At 33.8% G+C, this 20,262-nt stretch overlaps 1 protein-coding gene across 2 annotated transcripts in view; it reads left to right on the top strand.

The window, feature by feature from the left end:
* CERT1 (ceramide transporter 1) overlaps positions 1 to 20,262 on the top strand; it is a gene marked incomplete at its 5' end in the record, with an annotated part of 128,930 nt that overhangs the window by 55,033 nt on the left and 53,635 nt on the right. For both annotated transcript variants that reach the window (XM_079916452.1, XM_079916451.1), the window contains 4 exons: positions 1,385 to 1,492; positions 2,291 to 2,429; positions 7,228 to 7,311; positions 17,497 to 17,654. In XM_079916452.1, coding sequence (XP_079772578.1) covers positions 1,385 to 1,492; positions 2,291 to 2,429; positions 7,228 to 7,311; positions 17,497 to 17,654 — 489 coding nt within the window. The remainder of the gene's footprint in view (positions 1 to 1,384; positions 1,493 to 2,290; positions 2,430 to 7,227; positions 7,312 to 17,496; positions 17,655 to 20,262) is intronic.

Below are 20,262 nucleotides of genomic sequence, written 5' to 3'. Positions count from 1 at the left end.
AAAGTATGACAATCTTTGAATCTTTAGCGACCGGTATGTACTGGAAGCTTGAATTTTTAAGAAGCTGCACTAGGTATGATGCCAAAAATGATTAGATATTATTTTACCTCTTAAGTTTAGTGTCTAGGATTAAAATTATGCACAGTACTTGTAAAAGAATAACAGTAGGAAGAAATCAGAGATCCTAAAGTACTTGAGCAGGTTTTAGGTACTTGGAAGTTGTTTTTTTCAAATGTTTAATTCTTTTGTCCATGTTTTTAGTACTGCATTTTCCTAAGGAGGATGGGATGCAAAATTGATACTTTAAAGATTGCCAACTCCATCAAAATTAGATCACAGTTCTGAGTCTAACTAAACCCCAAAAAGAGTTCAGTTATCTTCTATGATGTGATTACAGAATAGACTGGCAAAACTGGGGATTTTCTTTGTGCCATGAACTGTCAAGGTGGCTACAAAAATGGAAGAAATACAGTCTTCTTACAGAAGGTACAAGTCCACTAGTAGTTACAAAATGTAAACTATTAAAATTGAGTGGCAAATGCCATAATCATGATATGTTAAGAATGGTTGAGAATACAGAGACAGACTATCTGGAATAATAGGAAAGGCTTCATTGAGACAGTGGTATTTGAGCTGTGTCAGGGTAAATAATTCATCTATAAAGAAGTTTTCCTTTTTTTTTTTTTGGTCCTTGTTCTACCAAAATTTTTTATTGTGGTAAAATATGCATGACGATCTGTCATTTCATTCTGTGACATTAAGTATATTCACATTGTTGTTCAACCATCACCACCATCACCATCCATCTCCAGAACTTTTTCATCTTCTCCAACTCCAGCTCTGTACCTAGTAAATTCTAACTCCTCATTCTCCCCTCTTTCTAGCCCCCTGATAACCACTGTTCCACTTTCTGTCTCTATGAATTTACCTTCTGTAGGTAGTTTTCCTATTATTAAACTCTTTTAGCCAACTAGCCCAGCATGTAGTTGGTATTCAGTAAATTTCTAAATGAAGTGGCAGTTAGGAATTGAAAGCATTGCTTATGCCAGCGGATTGCCTATATTTCTTGAGTGAACTCAAACTACTAATTATTGTTACGGTAACCTTAACAAAAAATTTTTTTGCAATAACCTTATTAATTTATAGGGAAACTTTTGTTTTCTCTTAAGTATTTTTCCAGTTTTATTGAGATATAATTGATATATAACATTGTATTAGTTTAAGGTTTACAGCATAATTATTGGATATATGTATATATTGTGAAAGGATTACCATAGTAAGTTTAGTTAACATCCATAACCTCACGTAGTTAAAAAGTTTTTTTCTTGTGATGATTAAGTATTTTTTATTTAATTTTTTTCATGTAGTTTACTTTCCTTTTTAGACTGAGTCTGGATATGGATCTGAATCCAGCTTGCGTCGACATGGCTCAATGGTGTCACTGGTGTCTGGAGCAAGTGGCTATTCTGCAACATCCACGTCTTCATTCAAGGTTTGTGGTTATGAATGCTTTAGTACTGAATGTTGTGAACAGAACTTATTTGATAGAATAAGTTTTTTGAAAGAATTTTCCTACAATGTAAATTATTTGAAGTTGTTACAGAATAGTTTTTTAAGAGGTAAAATCATGACTCATAAAAATAAAATGAACACACGTCAGAGATTTTGTTTCATTCATTAATGAAATAAGATGTTAAAGAAAAAATGTAGTTCAAAGAAGAATGTGAGGAATGCTGAAATGATTTTGCTAATATATGCAAAACTAATCAATAGTCACACATTAGTAACCAGTGTACCTCCACTGGACAAAGTTCATTTGCTTTTCTATGGACAAGAATCATTTACATTACTCTCAGTTTTCTATGACTTAAAAAGTTGTAAAATAGCTCAAATGCAATGAAATCAAAGACTTCTATATGATCAGGCACCCAGTAAGTATCATGGATGATACTTACTATTCCTTTCAAAGGACACCCAGTAATATTTTTGCCCATTTTAAAGTCTTTCACAATTTATCATCACAGTGTTTAATTTGAAAATATTAAATGTTGTAGTGGCAAGTTGTCAGGCTTGCTCTCATTTCCTTCAGGCTTATCACTATCAAGCCATTAATTACTGAGTTTCAAGTCTGTCCCTGGAAATAATACATTGAACTTGACAACTCTCCCTACTCCATGCCCTCAATAGTAAGATACAGACCTTAAAAGGTGGTGAAATACCATGGGACTAAGAATAAACAAATTCTAGTTTTGTTAACTTGGATTACATCTCCCCGTTTTGTGTTTTGCAGAAGGGCCACAGTTTACGTGAGAAATTGGCTGAAATGGAAACCTTTAGAGATATCCTATGCAGACAAGTCGATACTCTACAGAAGTACTTTGATGCCTGTGCTGATGCTGTCTCCAAGGATGAACTTCAAAGGGATAAAGGTTAATTAGGCTATTACCACTATTTAAAGCCTCTTGATCTTAAGGGTAATGTCTTTAAGTGAGGAAGGTAATTATAGTCACTTTTGCTGTACACCTCTAATGTAACAGATTTCAGTGTCCACATAACTTGTCTACTTGAATAACATCCTAATTAATCTGATCACCCATACCAGATATCATTGAAGATTTTAAAATGGTTTTTGAACTCTTTATTCCATTAAAAAATATAATATCATCTTGATAATATGGGGCATTTCACATGATTATGTCTAATAAATGTACCCTATGACAAGTCTTAGAGACAAGCATATGTTTATGTTAAATCCTCCAGATCTGGAATCAGTCGATCTTTTCATCCCTTGCTCTTCCTCTTCCTCTCCCTCTTTACCTCTTTTTCTCTCCTTCCCTTTGTCACCCTCCCTTCCTCTGGCCTTTTTCTCATAGAAGAAGTCAATAATGGAATTACATACACATGTAAAAGTAATTTTAGTGAGTTTTTTTTTAAGAGAGATGATCTTTAGTTATAATGTGAATTTTGAAGTTACTTTTCATTTGTTACTGCTAAATATTACTGGTGTTGTCAATATCTGTTCTTTAGTTTTTCTCTTAGTTTGTTACAATGGGCAAAAATGAACTACTCATAACAGTATTACTAAATCATTCTGAGTTCATACCCAGTATAACTAAGTTGCCTAACATGGTTTCGTTTCTTGGTCTTATTAAATGTCTTTGATCTGAATTCATATTCTTTTTGTTGACTTGCTGGCAAGATGGTGGAGTAGAAGGACGTGAGCTCACCCCTTCTTACATATTCTTTTTGTCTTCTCTGTTCTTTGTTCCCTTCTTCTGCCTTCTTTTGGATTGAGTATTTTTTATAATTCCGTTTTCTATCTCCTTTGTTGGCTTTTTAGTTATACTCTTTGTTATTATATGGCTACTTTAGGGTTTATAGTATGCACATTTAAGTTATTACAGTCTCCCTTCAAGTAATATACCCACCTCCTGTATTGTTTAAGAACCTTAGAATAATGTATTTCCATTTCTCCCTAAGACTGTGCCAAGGCAGTTTCGCATTCTCTAGCCAATTCCCTGTGAATTATTCCAGGTCTGTGTTATAGGAACAGGTGCTTTTCCCTGCCCCACATAGGCTTTGGGTACTCTTCCCTGGTGGAATCCTCTCAGATGGTTCTTTCTATGACCTCTATAGTTCCTCAACTTGTATGTGCTGTCAGTACTCTGCGAAATACTCAGGGGGACCTTCTGCCCATCTCCAGAGTTCTCTCTCTGTACAGTTGTCTCCTCCCAAGTACTCTGCCTTGTGAACTCTACTGTCCTTTGTCTCTCTGGATTCTCAGCTCCATTTCTTCACCTCAGAGAGTCTACCAGGCTCCTCCTGGGTTCCTCATTACTCTACAGCTTGGAAACTCTCCCATGGCAGTAAGCTGGAGCATTCACAGCACTCACATCATTTGTTCCTCAGCCCTTAGGGATCATTGTCCTTTGTTGCCTAATATCCAGTATCTTGAAAACCATTGTTTCATATATTTTGTCTGATTTTTTAGTTTCATGCTAGAGTATAAATTCTCTCCCTGTTATTCCATCTTTGCCTGAAGCGGAAGCCCATATTCCTCTTAAAGCACTTAATTTTACCTGAAGTATCCTTGAAGTTCTTTATATTTGATGCACTTTTAAGTTTTTGGTTCTTTAACATTTAATATTTATTTCTCTAAAAATAAAGACAGTTGAACTTCTATTTCTCATTAATTTAAAAAAGTATGTATACTTTTTTTTTGTCAAATTAGACATTACACATCAGCTTTCATTTGCTTGCAAATAGCCCTTTAAACTAAAACAGGATGTATACAGGTTTGGATTCCTTGTTTATTTTTAAATGATTCACGTCAATAATATATAGCATTTTAAAGACAAAAGTGATAGTGGAAGGAGTGGAAGTTGGGATGTAATAATAACCATGTTGTGTAGAAGATTTGAAAAATATTTTTAAACATTATTCATGTTTTATTATATAGCAGCAGTCATAGACTAATGTATTAGTTGTTAGGGATGCCATCGCCAAAGTACTCTACAGACTGTGTGGCTTAAACAACGGAAGTGTATTTCCTCACAGTTTTGGAGGCTAAAAATGTGAGATCAAGGTTTTGGCAAGTTTGGTTTCTTCTGAGGGCCATGAGGGAAGGATCTGTTCTAAGCCTCTCTCCTTGGTTTGTAGATGATCATCTTCTCCCTGTGTCTTCACATCATCTGCCTTCTGTAAGTGTCTGTGTCCAAATTTCCTCCTCTTATAAGGACACTGGTCATATTGAAGTAGGGCCCATCCTCATGACCTCATTTTAATTTGATTACCTCTGTAAAGACCTATCTCCAAGTCCAGTCACATTTTGGAGTACAGGAAGGTTAGGACTTCAACATATGAATTTGGTTGTGGCACAATTCAGCATATAACAACTGATTTCCCTATAAATGGCTATTTTAAGAAATGTTTTTAAGAGTACATGCTGGGTAAAGGTGAAATAAGAACATGGACCATAGTTTCCTACTTCGACTATAGACTGGAATTGCTGACCTAAGGATCTCTATAGATGTACTTTCACTAAATTATCAAGACTAAATTATCTGTGACTTAAAAAATTTTTAAGAAGAATCACTGTTCTTCATTAAGTGTGTCATTGAAATGATAATAGCAAGCTCTCATTTTAGGTGTTCAATGTTTTCATTTAAAAAGTTTTATCGTAATTGCTAGTAAGGAGACTTAACCACACACATACACACACACACACCCCACACTTCAGTAAGATTTAATTAACCATTTAGGTCCAGATACTCTAGGATTACGGAAGTAGAAGACATTATCTCTGACCTAAACATATATTTTAAAACAAGACATATATACCATATTAAACATAAAGGTTCTAATCTTGCTCTTCTATTCATTATTAGTTTGATGACCTGAAGTAGATTACTTAACATTTCTGCACATCTCTTTCCTCTGTAACATGGGTGTTGTATCCAGCACATATGATTGTGAGATTTAAATCAGAATATGTATATTAGCCCTGTGCTTAATAGCAAAAAATCAATAATAGTTGCTATTATTAATGTGGTTGATTTGGATTATTGCTGGGATAATGAAAGCAGAAATGTACAAGATCCAGAGATGGAATTTAGCATAATAGATTTGAGGGCTGGTAAGGGAGACCAGTCTGATTGGGATGGGAGATTTGTATTAGGACAGTGTTTTTAAATCATGTCAGGCATCCCTTAAAGGTGCCTCAATGATGGACAAGGAGTGCTTGGTTGGGAAGGAAAGGGGGAGGGCCACTCTTTTAGCCAGAGCAGCTCTTGTTTTCATCAGTCTTATATTTTGAGTATTTACTAGAAAAAGAAGGCTGAAAATCCCTGTTTGGTAGTACTAGGCTATTGGATGGTTAGAGATATGAAAGTGAATCTTTAGGAACCCAAGGTAGATACTGAGGAGACAAGTGAAATGCAGACATTTCAGTATTTAAGAGCAGTTAATCAGATTAGTAATGAGTCAAGGTCAGGATGTTGTCTGATGATTTAAAATCAGTAATGATTTAAAATCAGAGCAGCACTGTAGTAGTTAATTTCTTAGAATTGACCATATTTGCAAATTAATTGATGAAAAGACAGAGATCCACAGAATCTGGGAATTTGATTAATCTTGGAACTAAGGCGTTTGCAGAGGCTTCAATATGGATACTGAAGTCTGTAGGAATGATGGATGTGGAAAAGAAAAATGTCAGTTGGATACTGTTAGCAGTTAGCTGGTTCTAAAATAGTAGATGTTAGTAGATAATAGCAGCTTATGATTTGAAAAAGTTGTTATAGATGAGTGCAAAATTTTCAGGTGATGAAAAAAATGAAATAGCCCAGTAATTAGAAAATTGTAGTACAGAATAAAGGTATTTTCCATAGTAATTACTACCATTTAGTCACGGGAGGGAGTAAGGAATAGTAGTGGGCTTTGCATCCATTGGAGAGAGAGTTAAAAATAGATGAAATGTTCCTCATAGAGCCAAATTACTCCTGATGTAAAGAGAGATAGGCAAGGAGTAAGACATTAGTTTAAAGTGAAGATTTATTCGGTAGAAAGGGAGTTCCTCAAATGATAATAAACTAAAGAAGCCATTCAGAAACAGAGAATAAGGTTGGGGGCTGAGGTTTAGAAATTTGCACTAAGAAGTGGAATACATAGTGCAGAGGATTAAGTATGTTAGGCAGTAGAAAAAGGGATAGTACGTAGAAGAAAGAGGTATGTGGAAGAACACAGGGGATTCTGTATTTTCTGGAATTAGGTAGGTTAAAATGGATGTCCAGGCACAGACACACTGGGATGAATTAAAATTGATATCACATCTATAAGTCATTATATTTTCCCTGCATATCCTAGAGGCAAGATAAAGTATCTTCTGCATGTACCATTACTGTCCTCTTCGGTCTTTGTAGGCCTCTGGTAGAACTATGAAATCTCCCCAAGGTCAGGAGGAAGAGATAGGAAGACTTAAAGGACAGAATAAATCGTATCTCAGTATCATCCCTTACACAAATGAGAATGGGTACAGTTTTTATAAGAATGTATTTAAAGACATTCCACAGCATATTTATTGGGCATACATTGATAAGCACTGAAAATACAAAGATGAATAAAACCATGTACTCACAGAATCCAGAGTATATTTACTCCGTTGAACATAAGAATAAACTGGTTAATTTCTATATGCTTTCATCCTGATATCTTTAAATATATTTTACTTAGTGGTAGAAGATGATGAAGATGACTTTCCTACAACACGTTCTGATGGAGACTTCTTGCATAATACCAATGGCAATAAAGAAAAGGGTAAGTAATAAAATTTTCCCCCTCAGTTTGGTAAAATACACTTTCTAAAGTTACATAATAACTAACTATATAACAAGAATAATTAATGGAATAGTTAAAATTTTTTTAAGCTGGAAAGCGAAATTTTTCTTCTAAGAAAAGACATGTAGGTAAAATATACATTCTGACGTTAAATAATCTGACAGCTCATCTGACAAAGACTTACTCTAAATTTTAGACATTGGCCTCTTATTTCAGCAGTATTTGGTAGAATCAGTTTCTAGTACTGAAAAAGTACTTCTTAGGGAGGAAACATTGTGATGGAACTTGAATGTTTCTTTAGAGTGTATTTCTCTCTGTTAATGTTCTTTTCTCTCTCCACTTGATAAACTGGTGTTGCAAAGTATATAATCAGTGTTATTAAAGGACAATTACTGAAATCACTGATTTCACAGCACAATTGTTTATAGACTCAGGAGCAAGGTGGTTTATTACATATATCAGTTTATTTCATATATCAGTTAATTGTTGCTCTGTTTATAAGGGCTCACTCGTTAGATGGAATTCTTAATTGTTGATTGGGAACCTTTGTTTTACAACAACATGGATGAACCTGGAGGGCATTATGCTAAGAGAAATAAACCAAAGACAAATACTGCGTGGCATCACTTATGTGTGGAATCTATGTATGGGGCAGGGGTGGGCAGGGAGGTTGTGACAGAAACTTGTGATTCATGGTCAGTGCTTTCTTTTAACATATCCTAAGAAAAAGCTGGCATGGATTCCTAAAACTTTTTTTAAGTTGCAAATAAGCAACTTTCTTTCTTCAGAATCACCGACAGAGAATAGACTGGTGGTTGCCAAGGGCGAGGTGGGGTGGGAGAGGGATGGATTGGGAGTTTGAGATTAGCAGATGCAAACTGGTATATATAGAATGGATAAACAACAAGGTCCTACTGTATAGCACAGGGAACCATATTCAGTATCCTGTGATTAAACCATAATGGAAAAGAATATGAAAAAGAATGTATATATATGTATAACTGAATCACTTTGCTGTACAGCAGTAATTAACACAACATTGTAAATCAACTATATTTCAATTAAAGAACAGAATTCCTTTCTTAATGTTGATGGAAATTAACTCTTGAAAATCATCATAGGTGGAAAGTATCTTTTTATGGCTAAGCTCTAGAAATAAGTTAGTCAGAAGCATTGAGTATAATCCGGTAAAGTGAACAGAGCATAGTCTTTAAATCTGGAACTACTTGATTGTAGTCTGGGATTAAGGTATTTTAGTCATCTCTCAGAAACAGGGTCTTAGTCCTAGATTGATCAACTGTTGGAAGAGGGAAAAATAATACTCTGTTCTTGGGAGTGGTCATTGTAATGTTCTTACCATTAGGGCCATTATTAAAGATTAGGTCTAGATCAAATATTGTGATGTAACTATACTGAAGTTTTTTAAAATTTAGAACTAGTTTACCAACCTACTAGTAAATATGCCAGGAATAGGAATGGGGGTTATGCAGCGAAGACTAAAACAGGAGTAAAACTTCCAGATATTCTAAGATGAGAAGAAAGGCAATTAAAGTAATTTGAAGATTAGAGCAGAGGAGAAATTTTTGAATTAGAAAACACCTTCCTTAGTTAAAGACTTTTAAGAGTTCTAGATCACAGTGAAAGGAATGTTTCCTCAATCTTTTGTGAACAAACTTCTCATCTACCTCTATATAAGTTTTCTTCTGTTAAATTCTATGCCATCTTTTAAAAATTATATTTCTAGAGACAAAAGGAGAGATTTTATGACAATAAAATACGTATTTGCATGTAACAACAGAGCCCCAAAATACATGAAGCAAAAACTGACCAAAGAGACAAGTCAATAGTAATAGTTTGAGACTTCAATAACCAACTTTCAATAATGAATAGAACAAATAGGATAAAGATCAACAAGACAGTAAAATATTCGAATAGTCTAAATAAACAGACCTAGTAGACATTCACAGAACGCTCCACCTAACAATAGAAAAATACATATTCTTCTCAATTGTTCATTGGAATATTCTTTATTATAGACCTTATGCTTGGCCACAAAACAGGCTTTAATTAGTTTAAAAGGACTGAAATCAAGTAAAGTATGTCCTCCAGCCACAGTGGAATGAAATTGGAAATTAATAACAGAAATTTGGGAAATTCAGAAATATGTAGAAATTAACACACTCATAAATAACCAGTGGATCAAAGACAAAAATCACCAAGGGCATTAGAAAATACTGTGAGGTGAATGAAAGCAGAAACACAAGATGCCACAACTTATGGGCTGCCACAGTACTTAGAGGGAAATTTGTAGGTGAAACACATTTATTATAAAGAAGAAAGAGAATTGAAAAACAATATAGAGAATCAATGAAACTTTAAGTTGATTCTTTGAAAAGCAAAGTTGACAAACTGTTAACTAAACTGATCAAGAAAAAAGGGGAGAAGACTCAACTTATTAAAATCAGGAATGAAAGGGAGGACATTACTGCTGCCCTTACAGGAATAAAAAAGATTATAGGGGGATGCTATGAACAGCTGTATGCCAACAAATTAGATAACTTAGATGAAATGGACAAAAGTCCTACAAAGACACCAACTGTTGAAACTATGTCGAGAAGACCTACAAAATCCAAATAGACCAATAATAAGTAAAGAGACACAATTAGTAAAAAAACTTCCCACAAAGAAAAGCCCAGGCTCCAGTGACTTCACTGGTGAATTTTACTAAACATTTAAAGAAAAATTAATACCAGTTCTTCACAAATTCTTCCAAAAAGTAGAATAGGGGGAGCACTTCCTAACTAATCATTCTCTGAGGCCAGTTTTGCCTTGATAACCAGTATCTCTTAGTGCAACCCACAGTTAACATCACTTTTAATGGTGGAAGACTGAATGCTTTCCCCCTAAGATCAGGAACAAGACAACCTTGTTCCTAACTATTGTTCAACCTTGCCACTTGCGTTCAATAATGTATTAGAGATTCTACCTGGACAGCTGGGCAGGAAAAATAAATAAAAAGCATCCAGATTCAAAAGGGAGAATTAAAACTTTCTCTGTTTGAAGATGCCGTTATCTTACATAGAGAAAAATCATAAGGAATCCACTAGAAACCTATTAGGACTAATAAATTGAGACTGCAGTATATAAGATCAGTATACAAAAAGTCAGTTGTATTGTATTGGCCAAAAGGTTCATTCAGTTTTTTCTGTAAGAGGCTCTAGTAGCACTTAGTCAGCTTTAACGTCATTCAAAACAATTTTGTTAGATTGTATGTGACAGCTGGCATATCAGCGTGCATTTTAAAAAAGATTTATCAAAATTGGTGAAATTTTGTGTAGTCGTTTTAATATTAAAGATGGAAGAAAAACAACATTTTCAGCATTTTATGCTGCATGTCAAGAAAGGTAAAAATGCAACTGAAACCCAAAAAATGATTTGTGCAGTGTATGGAGAAGGTGCTGTGACTGATCGAACACATCAGAAGTGGTTTGTGAAGTTTTGTGCTGGAGATTTCTCGCTGGACAATGCTCCATGGTAGGGTAGACCAGTTGAAGTTGATAGCAATCAAACTGAGACATTAATTTAGAACAGTCAACGTTATACCACATGGGTAATAGCCGACATACTGAAAATATTCAAATCAAGTGTTGAAAATCATTTGCACCAGCTTGGTTATGTGAATCACTTTGATGTTTGGGTTCCACATAAGTTAAGGAAAAAAAGACTTCTTGAACGTATTTCCACATGTGATTCTCTACTTAAATGTAATGAAAACAGTCTGTTTTTAAAACAAATTGTGATGGTGATGAAAAGTGGATACTGTACAATAATATGGAACGGAAGAGATTGTGGGGCAAGTGAAATGAACCACCACCAACCACACCAAAGGCTGGTCTTCATCCAAAGAATGTGATGTTGTATATATGGTGGGATTGGAAGGGAGTCCTCTATTATGATCTCCTTTTGGACAACCAAACGATTAATTCCAACAAGTACTGCTCCCAATTAGACCAACTGAAAGCAGCATTCGATGAAAAGCATCTGGAATTAGTCAACAGAAAACGCATACTCTTCCATCGGGATAACCCAAGACTGCACATTTCTTTGATGACCAGGCAACAACTGTTACGGCTTGGGTGAGAAGTTCTGATTCATCCGCCATATTCACCAGACATTGCACCTTCGGATTTCCATTTATTTTGGTCTTTACAAAATTCACTTAATGGAAAAAATTTCTGTTCCCTGGAAGCTATAAAAGGCACCTGGAACAATTCTTTGCTCGAAAAGATAAAAAGTTTTGGGAAGATGGACTTACGGAGTTGCTTGAAAAATGGCAGAAGGTAGTGGAACAAAAGGGTGCATATGTTCAGTAAAGTTCATGGTAAAAGTGAAAAATTTGTCTTTTATTTTTACTTAAAAACTGAAGACACTTTTTGGCCAACCCAGTATTTTTTATACACTAGAAATGAAGAATATGAAGATAAAGTTAAGGAAATAGTTTTGTTTATAACAGCATCAAAAAGGATTAAATACCTAGGAATAAATTTAACAAAAGAAGCACAAACCTTATATTATGAAGACCACAAAACATTATTGAAAAAATTAAAGAAGACCTAAATAGATGGAAAGATTTGCCCTGTTCATGGATCAGATGACTTAATATTGTTAAAAATTCAGTATTCCCCAAATTGACCTGTAGATTCAATCCAGTCTTTACCAAAATCCTAGGTAGGATTTTCGCACAAGTGGACAAGCTAATCCTAAAGTTCATATGGAAATACAAATGACCCAGAGTAGCTTCAACAGTCTTGAAAAAGAACAAAGTAGGAGGACTCACACTTTCAATTTCATAACTTAACTACAAAAGCAACAGTAAAGTATAGTTCTGGCATAAGGAAAGATATATAGAACAGTGGAATAGAATTGAGAGTCTAGAAATAAACCCTCACATTTATAGTAAAATAAATGTGACTTTTCACAGGAGTGCCAAGACAACTCAGGAAAAAAGTCTTTTCAACAAATGGTGTTAGGCAGCTGGATATCCATATTTAAGGAATGAAGTTGAACCGCTACTTCACACAAACACAAAAATTAACTCAAAATGGATCAAAAACCTAATTAAAAGAGCTAGCACCATAAAACCTTAGAAGAAATATAGGAGTTAATCACCTTGAGCAAGGCAAAGCTTTCTTGATTTTTAGCAAAATTTTAAACTTTTGTGCTCAAGGAAACTATCAAAAAGTGAAAAGATAACCTACAAAATGGGAGAAAACATTTGCCAATCATTTATCTGGTAAGGGATTTGTATTTAAAATACATAAAGAACTCTTACAGATCTACAATAGACAAATATCTCAGTTCAAAAATGGACGAAGCATCTCAATAGACATTTTTCCAAAGAAGATATACAAATGGCCAGTGAGCACCTGAAAAGTTCCTCAACTCATTAGCCATCAGGAAAATGCAAATCAAAACCACAGTGAGACACCACTTCACACCTATTAGGCTGGCTGTAATCGGAAAGAAATACCATAACAAGGTGTAGCTGCTTTGGAAAACAGTGTGGCAGTTCCTCAACATATTATACATGGTGTCACCATTGGACCTAGCAGTTCTACTCCTAGGTATATATTCAGGAGAAATGAAAACATACATCCATATAAAAAGTTGTACATGGATGTTCATTGCAGTATTATTCATAACAGTCAAAAAGTGGAAATAACCCAAACATCCATCCACTAACGAATAGATAAACAAAATGGAACATTTTTTAGCCATATGAAGGAATAACATACTTGACATGTGCTGTAACATGGATGAACCTTGAAAATATTATGCTAAGTGAAAGAAGCCAGTCACAGAAGACCACTCATTGTTACTTTATATGAAATATTCAGAGGCAAATCGTAGAGCAGAAACTGTATTAGTGGTTTCCTAGAACTGGGCAGTAGGGTTGGGGGAAATGGGAAGTGACTACTAATGTATGTGGGATTTGAGGGGATGGTTCATAAAAATGTCCTAAAGTTTGATTGTGATGATGCTTGTACACTCTGTGAATATACTGAGAATCATTTAATTGTATGTGTTAATGAGTGAATTTTATGCTGTGAAAATTATATCTCAGTAAAGCTGGTATTTATAAAAAGACTAGGGAATTCCCTGGCAGTCCAGTGGTTAGGACTCTTGCTTTCACTGCTGAGGGCCTGGGTTCAATCCCTGGTCAGGGAACTAAGATCCCATAAGCTGTGTGGTGCAGCTAAATAAATAAATAAATAAATAAATAAATAAATAAATAAAATGTACACTTAAATTTTTTAAAAAGTGTAAATAAATTCACTGACTTAGTACTGTTCAATTTTTTGGCCTCTACTTTTTCTTGGGGGGAGGGGGGCACACCATGCAGCTTGTAGAATCTTAGTTCCATGACAAGGCATTGAACCTGGGCCCTCAGCAATGAAAGCACAGAGTCCTAACCACTGGACTGCCAGGGAACTCCCTGGCCTCTACTTTAGATTAAATCAATCTAAAGTCAGAAATTTCCTACCCCTAAACCCTTATTTCTAATGATTAATTGTATTAATTACATGTCAAAGATGGCTACTTGCATGGATTTTTTATATCTATTATATTTTCCAGTTGTTCCCATTTAACTATATTTTTAACCATATTTTCTAACCAATTTTGTAACTTGTATTCCAGTTTTGTAAATAATATACAAGAGCATATTGTCATCTACTATATAAAATAATGACAGTAAATATTAACTAATCTGTCAAATCAAGGTATACTCTTGATGAAACTCATTGAGAGGCAATTTAATGTTAATGGAACATGCATTACTCTATGAAACATGATTATCATCTTGTCCTTTTCTCCCACATAGTCTGTGTACAGATGCTCATACATTAATTGTCTAAATGAAGAAGTTGGACCAGCCACAGATCACTTTTCATTGTCTTTCAGCTCACAGATTTTTCATGTGAGAATATTTTAAATTTAGTTTTTTAGCCAACTCTATCTTACTTTGTTAGAATAATCATATCTATAATAGACCAGTAGTCCCAAACCAGTTGATTGTTGACCTTAGTACAATTAATAGCATGGTCATAGTCTTAAGCCATGTTTCTTCCTTATCATAGTAGACAGGTGGGAGATTTAAACAAAGTTGCCATCCTGTATGTCCAGAAGGACACAGTCATTTGGAATATTTCAGGTGGGGAAATGAAAAAATCCTCACCACAGAAGCTCAGGATTCCCCCTTAGGTTGCCTACTATTTAAATTAGTGTTTGGGAGTCTTAATGAAACGAAAGGATTACAAATCTCTTGGCTTCTGTCAGTATTTGTTTTTATTTTTGACATGTTGATGTTAGCTTCGGGGTTTCTTGATTTTCTGAATGTTACCACCTTTAAAAGAGTTTTGAACTGTATAATGTCAGTTCAACTAAAAGAACTATAGATTTGAATGATAATTTTAAGAGTTTAAGTACTTAAAAATCTAGATTTATAGATTATTTTATAATATCTTTCATCTCTGCCCTTCATAAGCATGGTTACATTCACATACTTTCAACTTCCTTTTGCTACAGTGTATCATTTTCCCAGAAGAAACTAAGGCATGCCACCTTGTCTCTTTAAGATCTTCTTTCCCTTGTGATCAGCTGAGACATTTAGATGAGTATACTCATCTAAAATTATTGAGTACTTTGGGGTTTTGCTTAAGTTTTTCCATCAAGATTAATGTAGTTCTACAAAATAAGTTATAAGATACTTAGAGCAAAAATCAAAGTAACCAGTACTTAGAGGAGCCCAGTGGATGACAAATTAAAATGAGGTTTTGTCTTCATGACCTTCATTTCCTAACAGATGTAACATGAGAGAAATTTATTTCAGAGACCTTACTCTGTTTGAGACACTTACTTTCAACTGTTTGAAAGTTTAAAAATCTGTTACATAACCCTTGTATCATTCTGAAAAGGATTTGAGGGTGACAGCTTCTGAAAGTAGTTAAGTGCAGCTGAAGAGGTACATTTCTAAAAGTTTTTTCAAAGACATTTTATGTTGGTCTTTCATCTTGTACTGACTGTATATAAATTAGCAAACAGCATGGAGGACCCATTATTACAATGGCACACATCCTCATATATAGGACACAGATGACTTTAAGTTTCTAAGTTGATTATTTAAAAAAATAGTAGTTTGTAATAAAACATCAGTCTTGGTAAGAATGGTAGAAAATAGTGATAGGAAGGATCTTCAGAAAATACCAGAAAAAGAAAATAGGTTTTAAAACAACTTTACTGAGATACAATTAACACGCCGTAAACTACATATTTAAAGTGTACAGTTTGGTAAGTTTTGATATTATCAAGAAGCTGTCACCACAATCAAGACCATTATTATGTCCATTGCCCTCAAAAGTTTCTTCCATCCCTTTTGTCTTCCCTTCCTCCCTCCATTCTCAACCAACCACTGATTTTTCTGTCACTATAGATTAGTTTGCATTTTCTAGAATTTAATGTAAATGAACTCAGTGTTTTTGCCTGATCGCTTTCTCAGTTTGAGATTTCTCATTGTTGTTGTGCGTATCAGTATTTAATTTCTTTTCATTGCTGAGTAGTGTTCCCTTGTATAGATAACAACCACAGTTTCTTCAACCCATTCGTCTATTGGTGGACATTTGGGTTGTTTACAGTTTGGGGCTATTATAAATAATGTTGCTGTGAACATTCACATACAAGTTTCTTTTATGTACGTATACTTTATTTCTTTGGGCTAAATACCCAGAGGTGGAATGGTTGAATCATATGGTAGGTATGTATTTAACCTTTTAAAAATCTTCCAAGCTGCATTTCACCAGTCATATTTATGAGAGTTCAAGTTCATCCAAACCCCCACTAACACTTGACGTGGTCAGTCTTTTAAAATTTTAGTCTTCTAATAGATGTGTAGTGGTACTCACTGTAGTTTTAATTTGCTTTTCCCTAGTAACTAATAGTATTGAGCATCGTTTCATCTGCTTATTTGCCATCCTGATCTCTTCTTTAGTGAAATGTGTGTTCAATTCTTTGGTTCAGTTTTTAATTGGGTTATATGTTTCCTTATTGTTGAGTTTGAGATTACTATATTTTGCATATTATAATACAGAATATGCCTATATTAATGTATAGATAGATAAAGGATATGTCCTTTATCATACATATTCTGTGCAAAGGTTTTCTCCCAGTCTGTGGCTTGTCTCTTCATTCTTTTTTTAAAAAATTTTAAAATAGATATTACATGTATTTAAGGTGTCCAATATGATGATTTGGTGTACATGATGAAATGATTACTGCAGTCAAGCTAATTAATGTATCTCTTCACAGTTACCATTATTTTATTAACTGTAGGTTAGCTCTCTAGACTGACTTATCCTACATAACTGTAACTCTCCTTCTTTTAACAATGCCTTCAAGAGCAGAAACTTTAAATTTTGATGAAGTTTAGTTTGTCAGCTCTTATGGATTGTGCCTTTGCTGTCGTATCTACATATGAGTTTTTAAAGTTTAAAGTATCATTATTTCATTTAAAGAGTTCTATTGAAAAGGTTTCTTATTAACTATAGTATAAGATATTATGCTCTCTTATTTGTATCTTATGAGTTTTAAGATTTTTCATTTAATTCAAAGACTAACTTTGAATTATAATATGTAAACAGAAGAACTGTTTAATGTGTGCATTGGTCCCCAAATTATATTTGGACATTTATTTAAATTTTAACATATTACTTTATTCATTTTCGCAGTTTCTTTTCAGATATTTGTTAAATTCAGGATTTCTCAAAATGTAAGGTAGTTCTTGCCATAATTAGGTCTCACTCTAGGCTGTCTTGAGTGTTATTATTAAAGTATTATTCCACCTACCAGTTTCTTCACTGGGTGCAGCATAGCAAATAGATTTCAGGAAACAGAATGCAGAAAAAAGGACTTGAGAGTACATATGCTGTCACAGGCCTCTTTGCTCATAGAGATGGATGCAAATTTTAAAATGTTGGCCAACAGGAAGGAAATTACAGTTTGAAAGTCTGCTCTGTTGTGATAGTTTTCTAAAAATTTTCTAATTTTAAGTTGTGCTGAGGAATGATTTCTTTGTTAAAAAGATTTTTAGTGAATAATTTTTTTTTTCAGTATTTCCACATGTAACACCAAAAGGAATTAATGGTATAGACTTTAAAGGGGAGGCGATAACTTTTAAAGCAACTACTGCTGGAATCCTTGCTACACTTTCTCATTGTATTGAACTAATGGTAAAACGTGAGGACAGCTGGCAAAAGAGACTGGATAAGGTAAGATTTGTTTTTCTTCTTTGTAAAAAATAGTCAGATTTTGTTTGTTTATATACTGATCGAACATTTAAACCAAACTAACTTCTTAGGGAAAAATCTATTGGATTGAGAGAAGTAGCAGGTGGTACTATTCCTCTGAAACTTTGTGAGCATCTTAAACTCATTTTTCTAATGAGATTCACCAGTTATGTATTTGGTTACTGTACAATATGCATTCTTCATTGGATTTTAACATAAAAGTTTTTGTAATGGTAACAGTAATGCTTTGGAATAGAAGTAATGAACCATTTGACATTTCCTAGCTTTATTGTATAGTACATGAAACTGTACTTAAGTTATATGAACTACTAAAAACACCAATTTATAAAGTTAAATATTAACTTATTGCATTCATGGCCATGTATGTTTCCCAAGGTCATTGTGATATCCTTTAACACACATTTTGTTATTCCTTGAACATTTGCCTTATGTTCACCTTTCCCACCTTTGTTTAAACTGCAGCACTGATAATAATAATATGAATCTTCAGTTGCGAGTGTGAAGTAGAATTTGGCTCAGTGAATTCATTTAGTAGGAAAACGTTTGTTTATAGTTTAACATCAATAAAATCTTAGAACCAAAGCATACCTTAGAGAATTTAGTCCAGTGCCATCATTTTATAGAAGCAGCAGCTGAGGCCCAGAGACTTGTCTAGAGGTGTTAAGTAGCAGAATAAGAAGAATTTTACTCTTCTATATTTCAGCTCTGGATATCAGGGCAGACATCAATCAGAATCTTATCATTCATTAATGAGTCATATTGCTTGTGGAATTTGGAGGTCTTATCAATGTGAACAGAACACTAAGGAAAGCAATGTCATCATTGATGTAATAGCAGAATGGCTACAGGATTTAAACAGCACTGTATGTTTAAGAAGGTCCCCATGTTTAAAGAAAAGAGAATTGGTCAGAATTCTTACGTGCATGTGAGAGAGTAAGCCAGGTTGACTAGCAATATGTATTCTTTTAAAACAAGCAATGAAAATGTCCATTTAAGGTACACGCAGATACTTCATTATTATTTTGGAGTAGAACTGTTAACATTGTCATAGATTTCAATTTTGGATCAAATTCAATTTTTAGAAGATTCTCTGTTCACACAAAAAAATAACACAGAAAACAGGACAATCCCTTAAATCCATTAGACTAATTGTTCAGGAGAATCATTCAACTTATCCAGATTAGCTTATTCAAAACTTTTTGGCAACTTTCTCTTAAGCTCCCCTCTCTTCAGTCTACTTATCCTTCACTAAAGGATCATCATCTCTAGTCATATGCTCTAACCACACTGCCTTAAAAAATTCATTAAAAATAAGACATGGCTTCCCCATCTTTTTGTCAATCAGATTTCTTATTTGAAAGGGATGTGTACTTGCAGTTGTCTTCAATGTTGGTAATCTTATCCATTCTCTTTCTTTATTGGGTAGCAACAAGTAGACTATACCAAAGGATCTGTGAAAAAACAGTTTTGTTAGACCACATTTAACCAAATAACAGTCACAAAAGATAGTAGTATTAATTGAAATCTGCAAATGGCTGTAATTTGTAATCCTTTTACAGGTCTATCTGATGTCAAATCTTATTTACCTTTTCCACCATAATTTTCTTCTCAAGGTTGATATAGGCTCCTAGTTACATTTTACAGGAAATGTAAGTCCGTGTGTGCATACACAGTATATACATATATATTCAATGTGTGTGTATATACATGTGTGTATATATACATATGTGTATGTGCATACATACATGTATATATACACACGCTGTAAAGATTAGGAAGTTCTTGAATAGAGAGAGTTGTTTATCAACAAACATGTGTTTTAGGTAATTCATATAATTGAGGAGGAAAATACAGTGTTAACAATATGGTTTACTTGAAATTGTTGTTTTATTCAAGAAGTATTTATATGCTTGTTGTGTGCTAGACTCTAAGCTAGAAATGAGAAAACAGTAGTGTACAGGAAACCATTTTTCAAGGAGCTAAAAATCTAATGAGAGTGATTAAGTAGGTGATAGGTGATATAATAATAGCTATTTAATAGCTGTGTACCTTTTATGTAGATTTCTAATATATGTTTATGTATATAATAGATATACACATACAATAGATGTGTATAACATACAAATCTCTAATAGTTCTCTGATTTTATGTTTAATAGCTCTTATGTACATTTCTAACGTCATTTCCATTGTTCTTACAGCTAAATGATTGAATATTCTTAGTTACCTATAAAAATAATTCTTTCTTTTCTAGAAGAAGTGTACTTAATTTTTAGCCAGTCGTGTCCAGGAAGACCAAAAATTCTAAGATTAAACAAATTTTAGTTGTTAAGAATGTTAATAAGAAAAAAATTATTCATTGAAGATGTTTGCTTATATTAGTGGATTTACAAGTGTGTAATTTCACGTTTTTTCGCTTTCCTTGAAATCATTTTAATATTATTGCTGTGTTGTGTGTTTTTGTTTTGTTCATTTTTTTAAATTAAGGTTTAACATATATACAGTGAAGTATACCAATCTTAAGTGTACTGCTTGATGAGTGTTATACACATGTATACTTCCCTGTAACC

This window comes from Stenella coeruleoalba (genome assembly GCF_951394435.1).
Source record: "Stenella coeruleoalba genome assembly, chromosome: 3".
In the NCBI taxonomy this organism is placed as follows: Eukaryota; Metazoa; Chordata; class Mammalia; order Artiodactyla; family Delphinidae; genus Stenella; species Stenella coeruleoalba.
The sequence above is the reverse complement of the archived record's forward strand: the minus strand, read 5'-3'. Positions and strand labels throughout refer to the sequence as shown.